This window comes from Malurus melanocephalus, unplaced genomic scaffold (genome assembly GCF_030028575.1).
Source record: "Malurus melanocephalus ecotype Western Australia unplaced genomic scaffold, MMel_1.1 scaffold_738, whole genome shotgun sequence".
Lineage (NCBI taxonomy): Eukaryota > Metazoa > Chordata > Aves > Passeriformes > Maluridae > Malurus > Malurus melanocephalus.
Window position 1 is genome coordinate 198,629 of NW_026623970.1, and position 23,376 is coordinate 222,004.

General features: G+C 40.9%; 1 protein-coding gene across 2 annotated transcripts in view; it reads left to right on the plus strand.

Moving 5' to 3' along the window:
• The window catches only part of AKT1 (AKT serine/threonine kinase 1), a 77,686-nt gene that overhangs the window by 39,885 nt on the left and 14,425 nt on the right, over positions 1-23,376 (plus strand). For both annotated transcript variants that reach the window (XM_057384703.1, XM_057384704.1), the window contains exons 4-10: positions 5,768-5,879; positions 8,605-8,752; positions 15,236-15,367; positions 15,534-15,599; positions 17,445-17,513; positions 18,233-18,358; positions 19,624-19,752. In XM_057384703.1, the coding sequence (XP_057240686.1) occupies positions 5,768-5,879; positions 8,605-8,752; positions 15,236-15,367; positions 15,534-15,599; positions 17,445-17,513; positions 18,233-18,358; positions 19,624-19,752 (782 nt within the window). The remainder of the gene's footprint in view (positions 1-5,767; positions 5,880-8,604; positions 8,753-15,235; positions 15,368-15,533; positions 15,600-17,444; positions 17,514-18,232; positions 18,359-19,623; positions 19,753-23,376) is intronic.

Sequence of the window (23,376 nt, forward strand, 5' to 3'; positions counted from 1 at the left end):
TCTGTAGTTGTTCATTATGCACATATTTCTTTTGGAACACCCTGGTCCTGGAAGAGGGCTGGGTAGCAGTAGGAATTAATGGAAATGTTCGTTATTTTTCCTCCAGTAGCAGCATACCTGTTCTAAGTGATGATGGGGATAAATAATGGATGTGCTGTTGCCTGGTGCCTCTGTGCCAAGAGTGCTTTGGGGCTTTTTGTCTCATTTTAGAGAGAGAATTGTCATAGTGTTTTCATTTCAGTAATGACATGGTACTTTCCTCTTTAGCCTGGTATCTTCTTACAGATCAAGAAGGTAAAGCAAAGCAGCAGAAAGCTATTAATTCATAAATTAATTCGGTACTTGGTCTATAGCCAGAGGCTTTCAACAAATGCACTTTCTGGAGGACACTTCCATCCTTTTGCTGCTAACTGCATTACTTGGGCAGCTCAGTGCTAAGGAGTAAAAATGTGACCATTGCTTTTTCTGTGTCCAAGTTGCCTGTAAAATGGGTTAACTTAAATAGGTTTTCACAACAGGAGTATGGTGCCTTTTTTGGAATATTGAGCCCATCAGTCTCAGCATTTATAGATAAACAGGTTTGTTTCCATGGCATCARAGCATTGTCAGAGAAGACACAGCACATGCCTATAGATGAGTTGTAGTCCCTGTAAGAGGCATTATGGGCTGGGTGGTGGGTGGGAGGATGTTCCTAGTGGTGGCTCTTGCCTGGTGAACCAGTGGTAGGTCAGGAAGGCCTTGATGGCTGATGTGGGGCGTCCTTGCTGGAAGTCATTATTGTGGATTTGAGCCCACAGAAGCAGCTGTTTCCCCACCAGGATTTAATTTCTCTTGTAGGCAATAGCATGCAATGCTGCCAGCRCTTGTGTCCCTTCTGGGTGCCCTCCACACTTTCACAGATTCACAAAAAATTCTGAGTTGGAGGGGACCCACAAGGATCATCCAGTCCAACTCTTTAAAAAGATGGCCCATATGGGGATTCAACCTACAAACTTGGTGTTATTAGCACCAGGCTCTAACCAGCTGAGCTAATCTCAGGGATCCTATTGTTTGGATGTGTTTTGCACCATGCGCTTTCCCTTTGAACCTGCTTGCTTGATCATTTAGGTTAACATGTTGAGTTAGTGTGAGTGAATTTGAKCTGTCTCTGGAGAAAGGCTCAGGCCAGAGCACAGGCCTGTAGAAGCCTCCTGCCAGTGAAAGGTGGGGGGAATTCACATTAAATATTTTGCAAAAATTAATCCTTCTGTTTTCTTTTCCTTCAAGAGACCATGATAGCCCTGACTTTTTTTGTTAATTAGTGAACCAGATTTTTTTWAATGAGATGGCAGGCTGTCTCTGTCAGTCTGTTGTTTGGAAGTGGTCCCATGTTTCTGATTAAAATCTTTACTCTCTTCTGTAAAATAATGTAGGCTTTTTTTTATCTTTGCAAGTAAAAGGAGGGCTCTTTTAAAACGGGAATTTTATTACTTGTAGTATAAAATTCATTTTGAGTGATTTTGTCAGCTCATGAGAAGCAGGAAATAATTCATAAGAAAACAATGACAGAAGATAACAACTAATGGATGCCTGTCTTCTCCCTTAACAAGTATGAAGAAAGTATTAGCAATAAATAGTGTGTGATTTCCATGTGCTTGACAGTCTCTTCTTTCTCCTGCACTAGCCTTTTGCTTTTGGTCTGTGAGGGTTTTGATAATATGTTTTTGAAAATTTGTTTCTAAGCCACTCTAGCTAAAGAGAGGCTCRCCATTTATTTTAAGCAACTTGTTCTCCACCTAATTTTCTTTTTAAAGTAGCCCTATATCTTTGTTTSCTGTGTTTAAGTGTATTTTCTCTGGAATTAACCTGTTGGTAATTTATTTAAAAACAACCCCAACAACAACCAAAAAATAAATCCAAAAAATCCCAAATAACTGAAAGATGGTGTCTGAGTGTTTAACTGAGATTTTTTAGTCTTGTTTGTGTTTGTGTTCTGCAGTTTACCACTAATAAGATAGAAGGAATAAAAAAAATTTGTACCTAAAAGTTCTGCTCCAGAGCCCCTGCAGATGAATAASCAATAGAGGCTGTGTTGTAAATCTGTGAGATAAGTAGCCTTCATACCGATTGTAAGCTTGGATTATCATGTATGTCTCCCTATTAGGTTATAAGCCTTTAAAACCATATAGCTGAGAAAAGCAGTACATTGTGAAAAACCACATGGAGAGTGAGGCTGTTAGTGTTAGAAAGGGATTATTTCTCCCGGCTGTCAAAAAGGAAGATGGACTGTGGTGGTTTTGTTGTACAGCRGAAAACATAATTGCTCAACAATATGAAAACTCCTTTTGGGACAGGACTGTGTGTCTGCAGTCAAGCATTTATCAGAGGGCACGGGCTGGCCAGATTTGTGGTTGGATTTTTTTTCTGCTGTTACTAATAGCCACCTTTGTGCAGGTCTGTAACTTGGTGCTTCTGGCCCCTCACTTTTGTTATGCTGAGCAGTTCAGAAGTGAATCTATCCAATGGTGCTAGCAGAAAACAAACACTTCAACATAATATTCCTGTTTGCCTTTCTTTCTAAAAAAGTTTTATTTCTTAATCATTCTTTATTTTCTGATCTACCTTTTTCCTTTTTTCCCTATTTTCTTTTTTCTTTTTCTCCATATCGTTTCTTAAAGAAACCAAAGAAGTAATGGGAWGGATTCTTCCTTGACATTATTGTTTTAAGTGTGATGTCATTATATAGGGAGCAGAGTTTGACACTTTCATCGAAAGTAATCTGCCTTTTAGCTTAAGTGCTGGGAAAGCAAATATTGTGACATTTTAGAAAGTCACTGGGATAATACTAAGTGTCTTTCAAATACAAAATGGTAATTTACATTTGAATGCCTTGGTGTCTATTCCTGTTAGGAGCAATTTCTCTGTCCTACTTACTTTAAAAGACCAAACACCAAGAAAGAATCAAGAGGTTCTTTAAAGCAATTTAAGTAATTTTTAACAGGCTGCCGTTTGTAGTGCTTACTCTGTTGCAAATTGGAAATACTTACGTTGACCTGTTTCGCAGAAAAAACTTTGTTCAAAGTGGGTAAGCGACCCTCGGCCTGTATTTGAAATGTGAATGTTTTTATAACAGAACCCCCAAACGTGCCATAAATCAGACCTAACACTACACAGCATCTGTAATGTACTCTGCTGGAGTGGTRCACGTTGCACTACATGATTAGAGAAGGTGAATTTGGTGCTTCTCTAACTTGTCAACAGTCTGGTTTAAAAGTAAGAAAAAAGATACTGTTCATTTGTTTCATTGATATAATCCATGTGATTGTCATATATGATGAGAGCTAAGTGGTATTTTCAAACTTTCTGGAACCTATGTGGTACAGCACTTTAGTAAAACAATTTAAAAAGAAAGCCTTCTGTATTTCTTGATATGTGCTGTTATGATTGAGCAGGGTAATTAGATAGCATATTGTTTACTAAACAAAACAATTCTGTGTGACATACTTGAATTATAGTGGTTATTAACTGACAAATCTCTATTATTCATCTTGCTGTATGCCTTAAAGATTGCTGGATCAGCAAGCTTAACAAATATCAATGGACAGTGCTGATTTAGGGGAAGAGTGATATTTAATTGGACCTCCTCTATGACAGAAGAAGACTTGTGTGGTCTATCACATTGAAATTAAATGGTTAAATTTAGACTTCATGGCTAGTTTAAATATCTAYGCAGCTACTTCAGGATGTGAATCTAAAGTGTTTTTAAGAAGTAAGCAAAACCTCTTTGTTTATTTCTTCATAATGTTGTACTTTAGGTTAAGTGTGGGAGAACAGGTCTGGATTAGCACAAGGTTAGGCTATAACCTGATGTTCTTTGAGTCTTCAGGCAATTTCAGTATATTACAGCAGCATTGTGCAGGCTCCTGGAGGACAACCCCAGCCTTAATCTAATCACATTAAGCAGATGAAAGTGGGAGGCAGAACAAACAAACAAAAAAACAAGAAGGCCAAGCTCAACTGAGGTGGGCAGTCCGGGCACAGGAGTGAGATCTTTTGAGCTGAGTTTATGGACATCAGGCTCACGGAGCTGTGCCAGCCCGGGCAGTTGTGTTTGGCTTTCGTTGCCATTCTGTGAGAGAGGACGGAGGGAGCTGCAAGGCCAAATCCAGCGYGGCTGCGTCGCTGTGCGGAAGTTGTTTCATCGCCGTGAATGAAGGAGTGCCATTTATCACGCTAAAGCCTTTGCATGACTCATTAATAAACTTTCTCTTATCTAATTCGAGTGCTTTTAGTAGGATGCAGTGTAGCCTCAGCATGCTRTTAAAGAAAAATTATATTTTCTTGTCATGAAAAATGCAGAGTTACTAATTGAAAAGCTTATAATTCCAGTAGCAAATGAGGCATGAAATATATTGCCAAAAATACGGCGCCCAAAAACACTGGCAGTAAATATTTTATCTTGCTGCTAATTAAGAGCTTGAACTTAAAACTGAGCATTCTGAATTTACAATAATCAAATTAACCTAATGGTACCACTGTAGCCTTAGTAACGTGTACTGTTATTCTGGTGCATTCTGTCCTCAACTTGCACATTGCTGATGGTGAAGAAGGTTCATAGCTCCAGCAGTAAACAGAATTTTTTTCTTGTCTTCGTAGTGCCTTTATGTTTACTTGGAAGTTGATTTAGAACCTGAAGACCAAATAACACCAAATAACAGCAAGGTTTCATTAACTGCAAGGAAAAGAGTTTAATGCAAGAAAAAAACCCCACAATTACATTCTCTTCACACCCCTCCCCCCCCACTTGGTTTCTTAATTTGACTTTCCTCTAGCAGGAGCTGTTTAATTAATTAGATTTTCTATTAATGTTAATCTAAAAAATGTGGTGGTTTGGCTCCTGTTGTTATTTCATTGATTTTCTTTCGTTTTTCAGATCTCTGTTAATAGAGCTAAAGTGTACCCTTTATCAGGTGCATTTTCAGGCCCAAATTTGAAGGATAAACCCTCATAACATCTAAGAAGCTTGAAGTAGTACATGTGATTTAAAAATTTAAAAYATTACACTCAGCTCCCAATAGAACATTTTGATGAAGGAAGTGATGGCTTTGCACGTAGCTGTACTTCTGTAGCTTTTTAGGTTGTGTTTATACCCTGGCAGTGATGGAAGCTGCTCGCTGCATGTCCATGCAGCATCGGACTGCAGCAGCTCTCCCGAAGGCTTTTGGAACAGGGTCTTCTCAGGGGGTGCCTTTGCAGTTTGATGTTCCCTCTAGTGTTTGAGGACTGGAAATGCTGAGTCTAATCTTCATCGGGTCACTGCAAAATGATCAAACGCTCTCTTGCGACTCTTYGGAAGCTGTGGACAGGGTTTTATTTTGGGAAAGTCAATGGGAGGGAATGTAGGGGCTTGACTTTAGTTTCAGTGGATGTAATTGCTGCATTATCAACTGACTTTGGCCATATGCTGTGCTCTGGATGACCTTTAGAGTATGGGACCTGAGTCTCAGTGGCTTCTGTGTTATCACRTCACGTTTCTGCTTACCTCTATGGGCAGACCCAAGGTGGAGCCTTTSAAAGCAGAATTTGATTTCGGAGCTGCTTAGATGGCTATCTCCCAAGCTATTTATTGGTTTCATCAACACAGTAAATTGTCTCAAGTCTCCTAAAGAAGTCCTTACAGAGATTTCTATGGCTGATTAATTGCAACAGTTTGCTAGATAAGAATAAAGACAAATGATTATTTAAACCTGCTTATGTACCATGACTCTTTCTTCCTTGATTGTGGTAGAGTGCCAGCTGATGAAGACAGAGCGACCTAAACCAAACACATTTATCATTAGATGCCTCCAGTGGACCACAGTAATTGAAAGAACATTTCATGTGGAGACTCCAGAGGAGCGGTATGTTTCATTCATATTTAATGCATAAACTCCTTGCAAAAGCAGATGCAAGTGTTCAGCATTAATAGCRAGTCTTTTGCTGAAGCTCTTATTTATCAGATGATGTACATCTGGATTGAAAAGCGACAAATAATGTTTCAGGGCCGCCGTTTCAGTGTATTTTCCAGTATAAAAAATATCCTAAAAGGGGTTTTCAGAGAGTGGATTTTGAGCAGTGTTTGTAAATGAAGTGTTGTTAGGTTGGGTATCCAAAATGGACATGTGCAGGTGTGTACCAGCACGCAGGTAGTTATTTCTGGAAATGTAAGGTTCATTTCTCACTGGAAGTGTTGTGGTGAAATGAAGGGTTTGTGACCTGGGAGTTTCTGGAAGGATGAGCACAAGTGAAATCGACATTCAGGCAGAGCTGAGTTTTAGCAAAATACTGACCTTTTAAAGTCTATTTAGACACCCTGTTTCTAAAGGAAAAGTTAGTTGTATCAATGCTGATTGCTAATGTTTTATGCAAATTAGATAATAAAGGTGATAGTTATCTGCTGCAGGTGCAGGTTTCTGTTTCATGTTTTAGGAAACAATGCTAAGAGCTGCATCCTGTGCTCTCATCATTGGAGAATTGATCTCTTACCTCCAGAGAGAACAGTTTTCCAGCACAGCTATTCTACAGCTACTGAGTATTTAAATATTTACTTGCTCTTCAGAAACTGAACTGAAATTATTCCGGTACCATTGCCCTAAGGGAGTGGGTACTTTAAAACCCTAGATATGATACTGGCACATGTTTATTTTGAAGACCAGTAAATTATACGTAGTATTACTCCTTTCTTTCATAGCCTTTGCATGCAGACTGATTTAAAKATTGCTCGTGATTATTGCTTTTGATTCTGTTACAGTGATCAGAAGAASGTTAAGTCAAATTAAAAGCAAGGAAAAAGAAATTGGTCCTTGTTTCTTTTAGGAACTTTGTGGTCAGTGACCCTAAAGGGAGTGAATAGCAGTTTCCACTTCGGGGAAGATTGTATTTCAGTCTTGTTTTGTTCCCTCCTAGCCAATTAAGTCAGCTTTGTGACACTTCAGGGCTCAGAGTGTTAGTCACCTCTGTTGTGTRCTCTTGAGACATAAAAGCTGAGGGTGAAATTCTGTTCTCCCAGAAATCAAAGATATTCACTTCAGGAGGGCYGAGATCTCAACCAAGTCAGTAGCAAAAGAGTTATGAAACTTTCTTTGTGCCTTTAAAACCAATGTTTGCTTTTTTGAAGGAGGAGAGAAAAGTACAGAAGTAGTAGTTATTTTTGTAATAATTCTAAATAATGACTAGCAAAATGACTAGTAAATAAGGTAATGTGTTTGTGATGGTGAATGGAGCAGTCTGTGCTGGGAGTATAGGGAGAAAGTTCAGAATGTTWAGCATTACCTTGCTGCCCCAGACAGGGCTGGATGAATAGTGTGCAATTCTGGCAAAATCCAAAATAAAAAATGCACAAGGCAGGAAAGACATTACGTGGTGCAGTTTTTATTAGAATCTTGTGTTGGATACTTTTTCCCCATGGAGTTTGCTTCCTCTGGGGAATGATCAGCCTCTTATATCCATCGCAAACTGAAACTCACGTGTTCAGATATGATTTTAAAAGAACCAACAAACTTTATAGCACCAGTGWAAAACTGGACATTGATAGGGATGGCACACCTGTGCTTCAGATTGTGCACAGAATTGTTCAGCATTGCTGCTGTTCCTGCTGTAGTAAAAAATAATTTTACCTGGGATGTTCTTAGGAGAAGAGTTTAACCAGTGCCTAGAAAACATCAGCTAAACCACCACATCCTGTTCCCCACATATACAAAAGACAGTAAACATATGAAGTTCTGACAGTCCACTGGATGTGTCTTCAGCCCCTCTGTGTCTTAAAGGCTGTCCTGAAACCCTGGAAGCCCTTACAAGCTGTATTATTTATGTTCAATAAATTTGCAGTGAAATTGAGTGAAGGCCAAGAACTTTCACTTCAGTAGCTTCCAAAGGTGAAGGACAATGGAGTGGAAGTGGTCTCCATGGGATTTGAAGAGGTCACTGTTAGAGCACCCATTGCTGAAACAGCTGTGGAAACTTTATCCCAACCAAGACCTGTGCCTAAGATGAAATGTCACTGCTTTTGCTGACATTCTGCTAAAGATTACACAGAAATTGCTGTACTGCTGTCACCATCTTTACAACAGAATGACCTAAGTATCCTAGGCTTTAAGGCCTTCTCCCAAGAACATTCCTTGCCACTAAAATTTAGGATACATGTGTGAAGAAGTGGCATCATGTCCCCAGGAGCTAGACATGTATTTTGGTGCATCGTAGAAGTGTGGAAGCTGTCTTTAATTGCTTTGTGCCTCATGTAAGCCTTTTGCTTTTTGGTTGTGGTAAGTCTGTTTTGGTTATGTACATCTCTGTATCGCCGTATCTTGAGCTGTTGATAAAATGTCCATTAGAAATTCTGCCATCTGAAAAGCCTTGTCTTACGTCCAGATGAGGAGAACTTAAGCTGTCTTTTGTTTCTAGTACAATTAATAAAAATACCTGTTTAAAAATGCATTTTTACAGTGCTTGAAAATGCACATAATTCATTGGATCTTCTATTGATTCATCCGAGAGCATTAGTGACTCTGTATTCTGTGGTGATCCTTGCCATGGCAGATGTTAATCTAAAGCCACAAGTAATAAATGTCTTTGCCTRTATTTTGCCAGGGAAGAATGGACAAAAGCCATCCAAACAGTAGCAGACAGCCTCAAGAAACAAGAGGAAGAGATGATGGATTTTAGATCTGGCTCTCCCAGTGATAATTCAGGTGCTGAAGAAATGGAAGTTTCTATGACAAAGCCAAAACACAAAGTGGTAAGTGGGCATAGCAGGAATAATTATTTTTCAGGTCTTCTAAAATATGAACAAAAAATAGCCTTCAAGCTGTGTCTGTTCCCCTAACAATTACATGGTTGGATGTACATGCAGCTTCTAGAGGAAGCAATTCTCTCAGCTGAGCAGAGCCTGTCTGAGTTTGCCTGAGTTCTGAGTTCACATATCCTTATGGGATGGCTTTCAAGSCCAGCTCAGATCTGGGTTTGGTTTGCCTGTTCTCCTCTGGTACAGAGCCTGAAACTAAAGCTCCTGCTGGTCCATGTGACTCTGTAAACCCCTTTCAGGCTGGTGCAAAGGTATTCTGGTGGATTTGCAGGATTTAGGTGGGTCCAGTGCCTCTAATTGCTCTGGATTAAGGGTTTAGGCTAACTCCAGTCAGCCATTGCAATGYATCTCCATAGTGCTCGTAGAACCTGGGTTTTGGCATCAGGCACAAATAGTCTGACTGCACAGGGCCAGATCAGCAGTGGCCTCCCATTATGTGAGTATGTGCCAGAAGAGACCTTTATCCTGTTGAGCCTTCTTAGGTGTCTGTCTTCAACTTCCCTTCATTTCTTTCTACCCACTTGTGTTCTTCTGTTTGTATATTTGTTTTCCAAAGTCTTCCCACCTGTTCCTTCAAGAGGGAATTGATAGAACCTTCTCCCATGCTAATGCATTGTCTGTGGATTTTAGGTGGGAACTTCCTTGTGTCCTCAACTCACCTATTTTCATATATTTAGTTCTGGGAAAACTGATGAAGTTTTTCTATAAGAAGCCATCCACAAGTGTCTTCACTGAGCTTGTGTGTTACCCTTGTGTCATGTCAGTGCTTTCAGGGTGATGTGGGTGGGTGCGTTCATGTCACTCTGAGTCAGAGCTGCCAGTAGCTTCTGGGTCTTTAGCAGAACAGATCCTGCTCTTGCTGAGCAGTCCTTCCTAGAAATGCAAGAGCCACCTCATTCATCAAATGGACACATTCTTCTGAAACAGTGACTTCCTCTTCCTGGACATGTTAGTGAGGATAACCAGAATGATTACTGGGGTCCTGTCATCAACTGTTTTGAGCAATTTAGTAGAAAATCTCCTCAGCCAGTTCTAGGGAAGAATATAGAAAAGTTTGCTGTTGGGGGCATCTTAAAATGTTTACCCAATCAAGGCAGCAACAGCCTTTGGTTGTGTCTTAGTGGTCATTGATCTGATGGTAGAGTCTCTGCTCAGCCTCCAGCACATTGTGATTCCTACAATGCTTTTCCACATGGTGAAACAAATAAGAGYGAATGGCTGATCTGTGAGGCAYTGTCAGAGMCTGGAAAGATTTGATRTCTGGAGACATTTTGGGGTGCACATATGTGGGGGAAGGGCAGGTCAGGCCTTGCCCTGGTGAAGCAGTGAAGTGCCCCACACCCCTCTAGAGCCTGTATCCCAGCTTGGCAGAGCTGCCAATCACTGGCACACCAGAGGCAGGGCTCCATTCTCCACTAACCCAGCTCCTGAGCGCCCAAATGACCACAAGTCTCACCAGGGGAAAAGGCCTATGAAGGTCAAGGGGTATTTTAAGGCTGAACACAAGCCCATCACTTTGTCTGGATCCTAGCCCTTGGCATTTTTGTCTGAACACGGCTGGAACCCAGGAGCTGGTAGCTGTATGTGTGCTTTTCTATATCTTTTCTGTCTCTCTTTCTTCTATTCCCCTCTTGTTGGAGTATTTTGAGTTACTTACCATCAAATGAGTTTAAAGTTTGCTAAGCTGAATGGTCCAGGTTAATGCTGGGAAAGCCTTTTATGTTGATTGGATGCTGTAGTAAACCTTCTGCCAAAGTTGTCTGATTTTTCTAAAGTTTGCCAGTAAACTTCTTATGTTGTTTTGACCTCATGAGAATATCTGGTCAGCATTTCTCCCGCGCATCCAACTCGGAATAGAGATAATAAGAAGGAGAAGATACTATTCTGATGTTCTCTGGCAAAAAGGTTGTGGAATCCCAGATATAGAAGCCTAACCTGTATTTGCTCTCCACTTGTAGAGTTGTTGGAACTTTATAAAGCTTGATCACAGAGAGATTTGGTGTGAGAAAAACTGGCAAAAAACTCCAGGTACTTGCTGAGAATATTAGAGCTTTGGCTAAAGAAGGGAGAAAGAAGGCTGGTAAGGGGTCCACTTCGTAATCTTTTATGGCTGCCCAGAAAGATAAAGAAGCACATGTTGGAAGAGCCAGAGAAAGAGCTGATGAAGTTGCAAATTGCCTTGGAGGCTGAAACAATAGCTCGCCTCAGGACGTAGTRAGAATTAACAGCCCAAAAGCAACTTGCCCCGAACCTGAGAAACCTGTTAAACAACTTTGTGCAGAGCCAAAGAGCTTTGGAGTTGCAAATTAACACCGTTGAGGGAGATGTGGAGGATGAACTGTGTCTTTCAGCCTGGGGGAGGAGTTGAACCTCCCTGAATGTGATGTCACCCTCCCCCAGCTCTTTGGGAGGAGTTTGATGCAACAAAGCCAAACCTCCCCGAACCCTAAACTCGGCCCATCTGTAAAAAAATAAAAGAGGAGGTGGGACTCCCTGAAYATGATGTCACTGATGTCACCTCTTTCCACTCCTTGGAGGAGGGGTTTGACTCGGCAAAGCCAACCCCCTCTGCCCCCCACCCCAGGCCCTGCAATCAAGAGGTAGAGCTGATGGTGGTGATATCACTCTGCAACATAATTAGTTAAATTGCAAGGGAAAATTAGCAATCATCCCAAAGAAAATAAAAAAGAATATTTTGAAAATTTTACTACTGGGGAGTAAAATAAAGCTTTCTGAGGAGGGAGCAACCTGTTGTGTGAAAACTTTAAGTTAATAGTCCGCCCCTTGTTGGAGGAGGAGGAACTCATCCCTGTCCCCACTCCAGCATGTGGTAAAATCACTGGGAGAGTGTGGGAGGCAGCRACCTTCCAACCAATGCACAAGAAACAGCTGGTGCCCTGTCTTGCCATGGCCTTCTCCCATGTTACCATTATTTATTGCAAAATTTAAGGATCAAGACTGAGGCAACAAATTCTCTGTGCCACCTCCAAAAAGTGAGTTGGAAGAGAGTCACGAATTCAAATATCCAAAAAAATTCATTAGAAATAAATGGAAATTCGGTTTCCCTGTATTTACAGTGAAGCTTTGGAGCTCCTCCTGCATTGCCTCCTCTTGGCAGCAGTGGGTATTGAGCCATGCCTGCCACTAGAGGACAGAGGCAGAACTGCTGCAGAATCTGTAACCTCTTGGGGAAAAATACTTGTATCATTGTGCAAGTTTGTTGTTTTAGTCTTGGTAGTAACTTTGAATGTTCAAGTATATCCTCACCAGCCAGAAGATTGGGTGTAGGTCCAGAAGTGGAATAAATAGCTGCTTAAGCAGAAGTGGAAAGGATTTTGCCTATACACACAGCTGTGAGATTCACAGCTGGAGACATCTAAATTATGTGAATAAAGTCAACTCTGGAGAAAGAGGAAAACAGAGGGACCACATTGGACAACGTAATAAACAGTAAATCCACTGRAGATAAAGCTTCAACAAAAATAGCTGAATTCTAAAATTAAATACAGTGAATGGTTTATCTTCTTGTATTTTCAGGACAGTGTCCCCAGTATGCTAGCACAGTTATTTGCTTTTGGATTAGTCAACCATCATAGCAGGACCTTGTACCTGGTGATTATAGTAGCAAGTGTGGTTTCAAAGGAGTAAGTGAGCAAGAAAGAAAAGAGAGCAGTGTCCAGTCTAACATCACACACATGGATATATCCATCATTGGTTGGCTTAGGGACTGGAGTCCAAATTTGCAAAATTGATGTATTGTTTGGATCCAAATGTGTGGATCCAACAAAAACCATTTTGTCTAAAGTGAAAAGGTCTCGAAAGGATGGTTGGCTACTCTAACTTAAGTCTGCCTACAGGGTGCTAAGAATGCTCATCAGTATTGCTAAGGTACTAGGTAACAGAAGTTTCATTGGTGATTGCTGCATTTTTGATGCCTTATTAAGTTTATTTTCACAGACTGTTAATTATTCAATGAAACTTTCTGTAGCAGAGAACACCAAAGATTGCCAAGTGCATGGTTCCTCTTTTTGAAGTAGGTCCTAATGGGGCYGATTGTTCTCCTTCTAGAAGTATTCCATGAGAGGATGAAGTGGTGATCAGACAGAGGAGTTGCTGTCCTTTKCTGCATCAAGTGTTTACATGTTTTTATCTTAAAAAGTTTTAAGATACTTTTGTTCATATGTGTTTATGTAAGTTTGTTGCCTGCAATACGCTGAGATGTTCCTGTTTTCTCTCTGGTTGCCACAATGAATGGAAAAAAATTCCTCCCTCCAGTTTAGTTTTGGGAGCTCTCACACAGGCTTTCGTGTGGTGATGGAAACAAATTTGTGTACCTCTTCCTATTTCCTCAGTGCAGAGTATAAGATTACTATATTGAAGCATGTGTAGTAACAGCAAGYAATGTGTAAAGCATGATTGTGCAGAAGAAGGGGATATTGAAGTGTTGGTGGTCATGGAAGGAAGGAGAAAAGGGGCTGACCATGGAGCTGAAGTGGCAGCTGGAAAGTTCCAGCTGTAAATGAAGAAGTCATGAATGATTAAGAGAAAAAAGGGGGTTGAGAACTTCTGAAGGGTTTGGTAAAGTTGGAAAGTATTTGGTCCAAACTCAGRACCCTAACTAAAATTATATGCTGAGGAATGACTGAGTGTTGTTACATATTTGACCCCACCCCTGGGGTAATTCAGACTGCTAGGTAGTAGAATTTTACTGAGTGTTGTTTCCCATGGTGCCCACTGATCTCTTCCTCTTTCCATGGGTACAGGTTCTGGTAATCCCCCTGAAACCTGCTTGGTGGGAGGGATAAGGGTGGCAAATTGAGACATGTTTATTTGCTTAAGTTTGCTGATACCTGGACTTGTAAGATAATTGACTCCAAAAGGCAAAGCAGCCTAACTCTTGATCCCTACAGAGTTTGACAAAGGGTGCAATGTACTGCACTACCATTAAGTCATAGAGAATCCTAAAATGAACTTCCCAAAATATTTTGGAGCCCAGCTTACAGGTCCAACAAGTATCAAAAATGGTTGCATAAAATTGTCTAATGTTCAAAAATGCCAAACCTCACAAAAGAGGAGACCTGTCTCAAGGAGCACACAGGAAATCACAGACSAAACTTTAGGACGCTTCAAGCGCTGCAACTGAAAGACTGGTTCATGAACTCTTCCCCTGGATCCTGATTTGCATTGTACCTTGCCTGCAGTCCTAGAGACGCAAGGAGTGGGGAGCACTGGAGGATATTGACTTATGCTTTGATTATTGCAATAGCAATTGCCCTTTATGAGTTCCAGTGTACTTTCCTCTTCTTCTCTTTCTGCTTTGCTAGATTAGACCACAGAGGAAAGGTGCCATTACTGTGATCCTGTCTTGAGCCATGGCGTGGCTGACAGAGACTGGAAAKATKTGATRTCTGGAGACATTTTGGGGTGCATGTGTGTGGGGGAAGGGCAGGTCAGGCCTTGCCCTGGTGAGACAATGAGCTGCCCCACACCCCTCTAGAGCCTGTATCCCAGCTTGACAGAGCTGCCARTCACTGGCACACCAGAGGCATTCTCTAGTGCTCCATTCTCCCCTAACYCAGCTCCTGAGTGGCCAAATGACCACAAGTCCCACCTGGGGGAAAGGCCCATGAAGGTCAAGGGGTATTTAAGGTTGAACACAAGMCCATCACTTTGTCTGGACCCTAGCTTTTCTTGGAGTTTCTGTCTGAACACAGCCTGAGCCCGGGAGCTGATAGCTTATGTGTGCTTTTCTGTATCTTTTCTGTCTCTCTTTCTTCAATTTCCCTCTTGCTAGAGTATTTTGAGTAATTTACCATCAAATGAGTTTAAAGTTTGCTAATTTGAATGATCCAGTTTAATGCTGTGAGAAGCATTTTATGTTGATTGGATGTTGTAGTACACTTCAAAAGTCCCATCAAGTGAGTAGATAGAGGTCTTACAGGCAGTCATTTTGTCTTTGGTTTTTGGTGCTGTTCAATGAAGCACAAGATAGCTGTTCTAGAGAGGTGGGGAACATCAGAAAAAAGGTGTGGGTTTAATCCCTGGAAGCAGAGCAACATGTGCCTTTTAATGAATGTCTGCAGTGACATAGAGGTCAGAATGTCTATGGATTAATAGTAATATGTTGAGTGTTACTTGCACAGTTGAGTGTTGAGTCATGCAAAAGAGCRTTCAGTTAATTGAAAGCTTGTGATTTTCTGTAAATAGTGTGATTGATTATCTTTGGGAGTGCACTGGCATTCATTTTTGTTGAAGAATCATTTCTGCTCCTGAATTCTACTAMACAAAAGGATTAAAAAAAACATATGTGCGACATATGCCATGCATTCTCACGTGAATGAGAAATTCTGGTCTGAGAATAATATACTTCTTGTTAGATCATGTTATTCAGTTCTTCTTTATCTGTWTCATTAACAGACCATGAATGAGTTTGAATACCTGAAACTACTGGGAAAAGGCACTTTTGGAAAGGTCATTTTAGTGAAAGAAAAAGCAACTGGACGGTATTATGCTATGAAAATTCTGAAGAAGGAAGTTATTGTAGCAAAGGTGAGTAGATGGGAAACTTGGGCATGTGGTTCACCCTTGATACAGCCTTTGGCAAAGTCATAGGAAGCATTCTCAGACTACTTGTAAAYAATTGCTCTGTTAGTGTTTGAAATGGACCCCTGGTCTGGGGAATCACTTTGCTGATTTCCTTCTGCTTGTGTTTCAGGATGAAGTAGCGCACACGCTGACAGAAAACCGGGTTTTACAGAACTCTCGGCACCCGTTCCTAACAGTAAGCATTTCTGCCTCTGCTCAGTGTAATTTGACATCACAATCACCAAGGCTTTTCCTGTTTTGTGTTACTTATATAATGCATCTGAGATCTGTGTTTTCAGAGTGGCTGTGTATTTTTGTACCCTTCCATTTTTGGATATACAAAATACTCACTAAAGTTTTTTGATTCTTGTGGAGCAGGTCCTAAGCACCTCTAAAGGCAGTGTTTCAGGGTGTGGTTTGACTTTAGGGCTCACCCATTTAATGACTTGCTATCTCTGAGAGAAGTTTCTACTTGTCCTTGAAATGTTTGGTCTCCTCTTAGCAGCAGAGATCAGGGTGACCCTGGTCTTGTGACAAACAAATTCAGGAAGATACAGTGGGGGCAAACTCTTAATTTTGTCTTTGTTGTTTTTTTAAGTTCCTAGAAACAGATCACTCTGGAATCAAGACCCTGGTAATGCCAGCCAAATGATAGTGGTGGGAGCATGTGGAGTGGGGCAGGGGAGAGCAGGACTGTGCTTTATCTGCTGCTTTTCTTATGGATTGTAAAGTCAAACCATACCCTCATTTTAGACCTCCAGTGACAGCAGTCCCTCTGGGCTGAGTTCAGATAAACAAGTTCCATCTGGAGAGTTTGTTTCTGATATTTATTACAAATTGTCTCAGAATTGTTTACAACTGCTTAAAGCTTCTGAGAGRCTGTGTAGGATCCTGGTTATTTCCTTTGGCCAGGTACAAGGGCTTTTCTGGAATTCAGGCCTTTTAAGCATGACCTTTGGAAGTAAATATTGCCTGTATTGASTATAATCAATAATGTTGACATGTCTAAAACCTGGTCCTTCCTTCTTCTGCAAAAATATGACTGGTTTAAAAACGTCACCCCCTGTAATGAAGACAGCAGTATCATACGCAGTATTTTCTTTTTAATGCTTTTATAAACTCAAATGTCCAGAACAAGAGCTGTCCTGAGAAATTATCTACAAGCCTGAGTTTAGCTTGGATACTGGGAAAAGCTTCTTACCCAGAGAGTGGTTGGGCACTGGAACAGCTCCCCAGGGAAGTGGTAACAGCACCAAGCCTGGCAGAGTTCAGGAAGAATTTGGATAACACTCTGAGGCCTGTGGTTGGATTCTTGGGGTGGTCCTTTGCAGGGCCAGGAGTTGGACTTGATGATCCACAATACCTTGTGGGTCCCTTCCAACTCAGCATATTCTGTGATTCCATGGGTTATAATGAAAAAATCTCAATCCTATGGCAAACAAATTGATGTTACTCTYACCACGGGAATGCATGTGACAGGACTATACACAGGCACCTTGTGATGCTCCATCACACCCTCCATCCGGTCTGTTTTTGTGAGTTCCTCACAAATTGGTATTGGCAGTGTTGCTCAGTCCCCTGGCAGACTGTCAGCAGGGAGCAGTTGCAGGCAGCAGGGCAGAGATCAGGGGGCTGGTGTGTGAAAATACAAATGTTTCATAGAAGAGGTCTTGTAGCCMGTGTGGTGAAACCTTGTGCTCCAGGGTTTGGTTGTGGCCTCTTATCTGTGAGTTGAACCTGTGGCCTGAGGAGGGAACTTCAGGCAYTGCTGGTACACTTTGAGTCACTGTTAATGGGCCAAGACTTCATTTCACAGCATTTTAGGTGATGATAGCTTCTGCAAAAGATTTGTTTAATGAAATAAGTTGGCAGTGAATCAGTCCTCAGCTGCAACAGGAAAGTATAAGTATTATGTAAGATTTAAGGACAAAAGTTCACTAAAATAGAAAATTTCATGTCTGCTTCTGAAAAATCTATTAAAAATGCTTTTCAAACTGTCACTATGATCTGTCTTCTAAGTTTTGGTTTAAATCTGTTTCAGGCTTTAAAGTATTCCTTTCAGACACATGATCGCTTATGTTTTGTTATGGAGTATGCTAATGGAGGGGAGGTAAGGGAAATACAATAATGTTTAATACTTTAGGATTTTCCTGTACTACTGCTAATTCTGCTTGACATTATTAAGCTAAGGTCCATTTTTGCAATTCTAATTAATCCGAGTTAAACAGAGCTGTTTGCAGGTTTAACTAATATTAAGAAGTAAGACTCTAAATTTTTTTCAATTCCATTTTAAGAACATAGAGATTTTGGGCGAAGGTTCATATTTTACATGRCAGCAATGTGTTGTAATCTGACATTTAGAAGTTCAAGAAAGCAAGGTTGCTTTCTAGTTGCTCTTCAGACAAGCTTTAACACTTTTAAATTAATATTGTGAGTGTACTTGGAGGAAGAACTATACACTGCTAACTRCTATTACAGTCAAGAGGAAAAGGTTGGAATATTAACATTTCTCTAAATCATGCATTAAAGTGCAGTTTTAGTATGTAATTGTAGTTCAGTCAAAAAGAATTATAATTTTCTGAATTTATAAGACTTCAATACATGAACTGGTTATCAGTGTGCATCTGTGAATATGAGAATATGAATATTAGGCAATAAAATTACCTAATAATTTAATTTATGATGCTTTTCAACACATTTGGGAACACAACTGGGTGAGGATGGGAAGGGGGTTTTTCTTAGGTAATAGCATCTTCCAAGCAGGATGGCCTGTGAAGTGTAAGACATAATTCAGAAACATCTGAAGTTAACAAAATATTGTTTTTGTAGTTGTTTTTCCATCTGTCAAGAGAACGTGTCTTCTCTGAAGACCGAGCTCGGTTTTATGGAGCTGAGATTGTTTCAGCACTGGATTACCTGCATTCAGAGAAGAATGTGGTTTATAGAGATTTGAAGGTATGTAGAAAAATCATTTTACAGGCTTTTGGGGTTTGGCTTTTTGTTGTTTGAAAAGCAAATGATCCTGAACTATTAAGGAATCCTTTCCTGATTGAACTTTATCCAAACTGTTGTTGCAGCTGTTGGGCTGGACTTTACAGGATGTCTAAACCCTTTGATAGTCCAAGAGGCTGCATAAGGCATTTATTGTGACTCTGGCAACATTTCAGAGAACATGAAGAGTTACTGGGCTACAGGGGTTTCAGTTTTACTTGCCTGCTTATGTTCTCAGACAAACCTTGCTGGTGCTTTTGCATGGTGGAACATAATCCTGGTCTTMTTGGAGAGATGCAAATTCACCTTGCGTGGATGTTGGGCTTCCTTGCAGTATGCTCACATCCTCTTCGTTGTACCTGCTTGCAGTTAGAAAATTGCCTAAGCCTGAAATTACTCATTTATTTGGGGAACACAGAAGGGGAAAAAATCTCACAACCAAACAGCATATCTCAGGGTAAATGAACTTGAGAAATTCCTGACCAAAATAGCATTTTCTTCTTTCCTGAGAAGAGTTTTCAGGACAGGCTGAAGGGATCCTGKTAGTTTATTTAGGGGCAGTCTAAAATGAAGCATGCTGTGTAATGTTTTCGGCCTATGTCAACGTGAAATTTCTGTTAGGATTTTGTCTCCCATATGCACCTCTGTAAGTGCATTTTATTCATACACAGTTGGAAACTGTTCTGATACCTGGGTGACTTTCTCAAAAATTAGAGTCTCAGGGTAGGATGAATACCATGTGCTGAGTAAATGAGTACAGGGATTCTCATTCAAAGGGTCTCTTTGGAAGTGGTTCCTTAGTCTTGCATATGATTTCGGTTTTATTTACTATTACTTACTGATATCAGATTATTTCATAAAATCAGAGTAAAAGCAGGAATGAAGTTGTCTGAGGGGGAATGCTTAATATATTTTCAAAAAGGACTGTTGTTCTATTGATGATGATATTGTAGAAGCATAAATAYAATGTTTATGTTCTGTGTTCTTTCTGTTTATATGGTTGGTTACCCCAAGACTACAAATTAGTTACTTAATGTTCCCTGAAGAACTGAGGAAAATGTTACAAATGTATATTTACCTTTTACATGCTCTGGCAGCTGCTGTGGGTCTGATCCCAGTGAGAATGAGGTTGAAAACTGATCTGCAAAAATTCATGTCTTTGATTGTCCTGCTCAGGACCAGTGTATGTTATGGATAATCATGTCTCTTAATTTGGCTTTTCTTCCCAGCTGGAAAATCTTATGCTGGATAAAGATGGACACATAAAAATAACAGACTTTGGACTATGTAAAGAAGGCATCAAGGATGGAGCAACGATGAAGACTTTCTGTGGCACTCCAGAGTATCTTGCACCAGAGGTATGTTTATGTTGGCTGTTGTGTTAAATTGCCTCTTACGTGCCTTCCGTGGTAGCAGTAGGAGTACAGAGTAATTTCTGTGCCATGATGTGCTCATGCACTAACTGCTGTTATGTAATTATAYATACTGAGACTCCTTTATTCATCATGATCTGGAACATATCTTTAGCATAATGATATGTGATAATTTTTTGGCGGGGTAGCGTCTTCCACTTGAGGGAATCTCTACATTTTACTGGAACAGTGCTTTTTTCTTGTATCAAATACATAGTTTTTAAAAAAAACACACTTTAATCACTTCCAATATTACATGATAGATTACTTGTTTTGCAGCTTGCTGTGTGTTGTCCTATTTGGAAGCTATCAGTAGGACTTCACTTAAGAAGTAATAGTATTGTCCAATTCTTTTACTATTTGAGGACAGTATAAGGTGACATGTTTTCAGAAAAAGGACAGACCCAAGATTTTTCTGCAGTATTTAGCATGGTCTGCCTTMAAAGTGCTGACTGTTTTATGACTATAAAAGCAAAAGATATTTCTCAGTGTTGATTTGAACTSTCTGAGTTTGTAGGACATAAATCCAGGCAGGGGATCTCAGTCCCCAAACAGTATGTTTGGGGATTGGTTTTTGTGCAATTTTTTTTTTTCCTTTTCAAGTGCAAAATGCAAGTGCGCATTTTCAGCTTTGCTCCTGGGAACAATCTTGAGTTGTGCAACAGAGGTGATGTTACAGCTGGGAGTGAGTTAGGGGCAGATCAGAAGTGAATTTAGATTGTAGGGGATGCACATRCACTGGGTGTTCCACAGGCAGACGTTTCTCTGCCCATGTCCGAGCTGTCTGGAAAGGGGCTCCTGGATTAGCAGGGCAGAGAGCCTGAGCTAACGTGGTGTGCCTTGCACAGGGGCTGCTTCCCTTGCCGTGGGGCTTTGCTTCCTGTGGAGTGTAGATTTCCATCCCAAGCGAGTCTTGGGCTGCTGGTGGGTTATAGATTGTTGGCTCGGATTTCCTCTGAGTTGGGAGACTTGAGCATTGCAAACCTGTCTTGAACTGARCTATGCAGAAGTACAAAGTATGGGAAACCAGCATGAAGGAAGAATATTTCTGCTGAGAGCTGATGGCTTTGCTGATCAGTGCTTTTGTGCTCCCCGCTTGCATAGCAGTGGCAGAGTGCTCTTGGGTTTTGTTTGGTTTTTGTTGTTTTTTTTTAACTCCCAGCTGCTTTCAAGGGCCTCCAGTCTTTTGTAATAATGAAGAACATGGGCACCTGTCGAAGTAGCTTGCAGCAAAGAGGTGGAGCCAGTCTCATGATGACTGCCAGCTTTTCCATGGATCACCAGAAGTCTTCAGTGAATCTAAATTGGGGTCCATGCACCACAATTTGAGATTTACTGATGCAGAGAGTAATTAGCAGCATGACGGAGTGTTTATTATTCATAAGCATGGCTTTTATTTTAGCTTGCCTCTTAAAATCAATTGCTCAACTTCAGTTTCTCATCAAGGATTTTATGAGGAGGCTAAAAATATTTATTRTTTTTGTTTTTCCTGACTTGGAATGTGGGGATTCCCTGTGCAGGCACTGTGTTGTTCTTTTTGTTATATTATTTACTATTATTTTTTTGTTTTAATATTTATGATGAATTGGCTCAWCCAAAAACCCTGAAGGACAAATCCTTTTGATTAACTCAGTTCTCTCCCTTRCTTGCAAATCCCATCTGTGAGTTGGAGTGTTAAATTCTGGAAGCTTTTGTCATCTGGTTGATAGCATGCAAAAAATCTGGAAATTGTGTGYGAGCAATATTCCATGTGTTTAAGGTCATACATCCTTAAAAGCAGGGGTGTCGATGCTCCTGTTTGCATTGGTAACTCGAGTCCAGCCCAGCAGCGTGTCTGTGCAGTTGTTGCATCGTTGTTTTTAGGTTCATACTGGAATCTCATGCATGGATGACAGTGACTGAACCATGTCAACTTTGATGTGTCAGATGCATCAATGGCTGTGATGTTTACAGCTGTTCTGCCTTCTCTTTCAAATTCCATCTCACAACAGTCTAGAACTAGTCATTAGGAAATTATGATCCSTTAATTTAAGTGAAATGACCTTGTTACTTTACTGCTCCCCAGCTATCCAGTGTATTGCAGAAAATCATGGATGAGTGCAATATATTTTTTTTTACGGTGTATTTTTGATATGGCATTGGTCTCTTTTATGCAGTCACTAATATGAGGGTATGCTTATTGTGCTAAAGAACTTTGAAGAAAGAAGCATTTTATATTCTGTTTAAAAATAAGTGGAGGTGAAGGAAAGTGTTGTAGTTAATAATGTAGCTTTTACAGAGAGTAATAACACACTTTCTAAAGTAACATTTGAAGTGTTCAGTGCATKTCAAAAGCACTGTAGCATTAACTATGTGCGCAACAAAGGCCTCTGTGGTTTTCTTTTTCTTTCAGTCTCTCCTTTTGCATCTCTTGCAGCAGTTTAAAAAATAAAAATACAAATTGGAGGCCGTGTGAGTGCTTTATTTTAGGTAAGCCAAGCGTAGGGGAGTGCGAACAGGAAGCGCTGGTTGAGCGGGGTGACTCAGAGAGCGGTAGCTGCATTGTCACACAATCTCTGCCGAGCCGATGCCTGGGGAAGGCTCCTGGAATCCAGTCCGGCCGGCAGCTGTGTCGCCCGTGTACATGGAGGGGGCAGCTGCACAGCCAGCTGTCGTTTGGTGTGAATCACACGGCCGGGGATGCTGGAAATAGACCGACGTGGGGTAATCTAATACCTGGCAGCCTTTTGATTTTTACTGCAGGCCCTCTCCCTCGTTCAGATAATTAAGGGGAATAATTAGTGAATAAAGAGAGGCAGAGTGCAAACAGTTGTTACGTGAAGTGCCTCGATGCTTCTTTTCTATGTGCAAAACCTTTATAGCGAGATTTGTAAGAGCTTAAGATCTTGTTTTTGTTAGACTTGCACCGACTTTGGCTCTTTCACCTTTTTAATTTTGAGTGTGAAGTATTCTGAATCACAGGAATGTAAAGCTCACACAGACACGGTGCAGCAAGAAAACACCMTGGTGGTGCAGTTGTGGTTTGTGCTCTTAGCGAGAGTAATCAGCTCAGTGCAAACCCATGCAGTACAGATGACAACTAAAACCTGAGGACAGGGTCTGGAACATGAGACTGTTGGTGTCAGCTACAGACAACTGCATAGGAGACACAAAGTCTAGAGAAGTCCTGGTAGCATCCACTGCACAAGCCACAAAACTCTCCCCACTCCCTTCAGCAGCCCATTGTGCAGAAGATCAGAAATGCACTGTGGCAGGGCTTCTCTGGAGAGAGCAGGAGAGGTGGAGAGTGCTGCTGGGGACCCAAGTCCCTGCCCCAGCCACTGCTTTGTTAGACAGAAGTGCAGTGGGGAAGGGAAGAATGAACTGTGCTGGGCTCCTTTTGCTGTGAGACCTGGCAGAAATCCACYCCACTGACAGTTCCTGTGCTTGCAGCCCTCTAAGCAGAGGCAGGAGTGCCTTTCGAGCAGGGCAGAGGGTTAGAGGGGAAACATTTCCAGACAATTTGGCTGCTGTTTTACAGTCTTAGAGCCGGTCAAATGTTAGGAGTGGTGTTCTGGCTCTTAGTGTTTA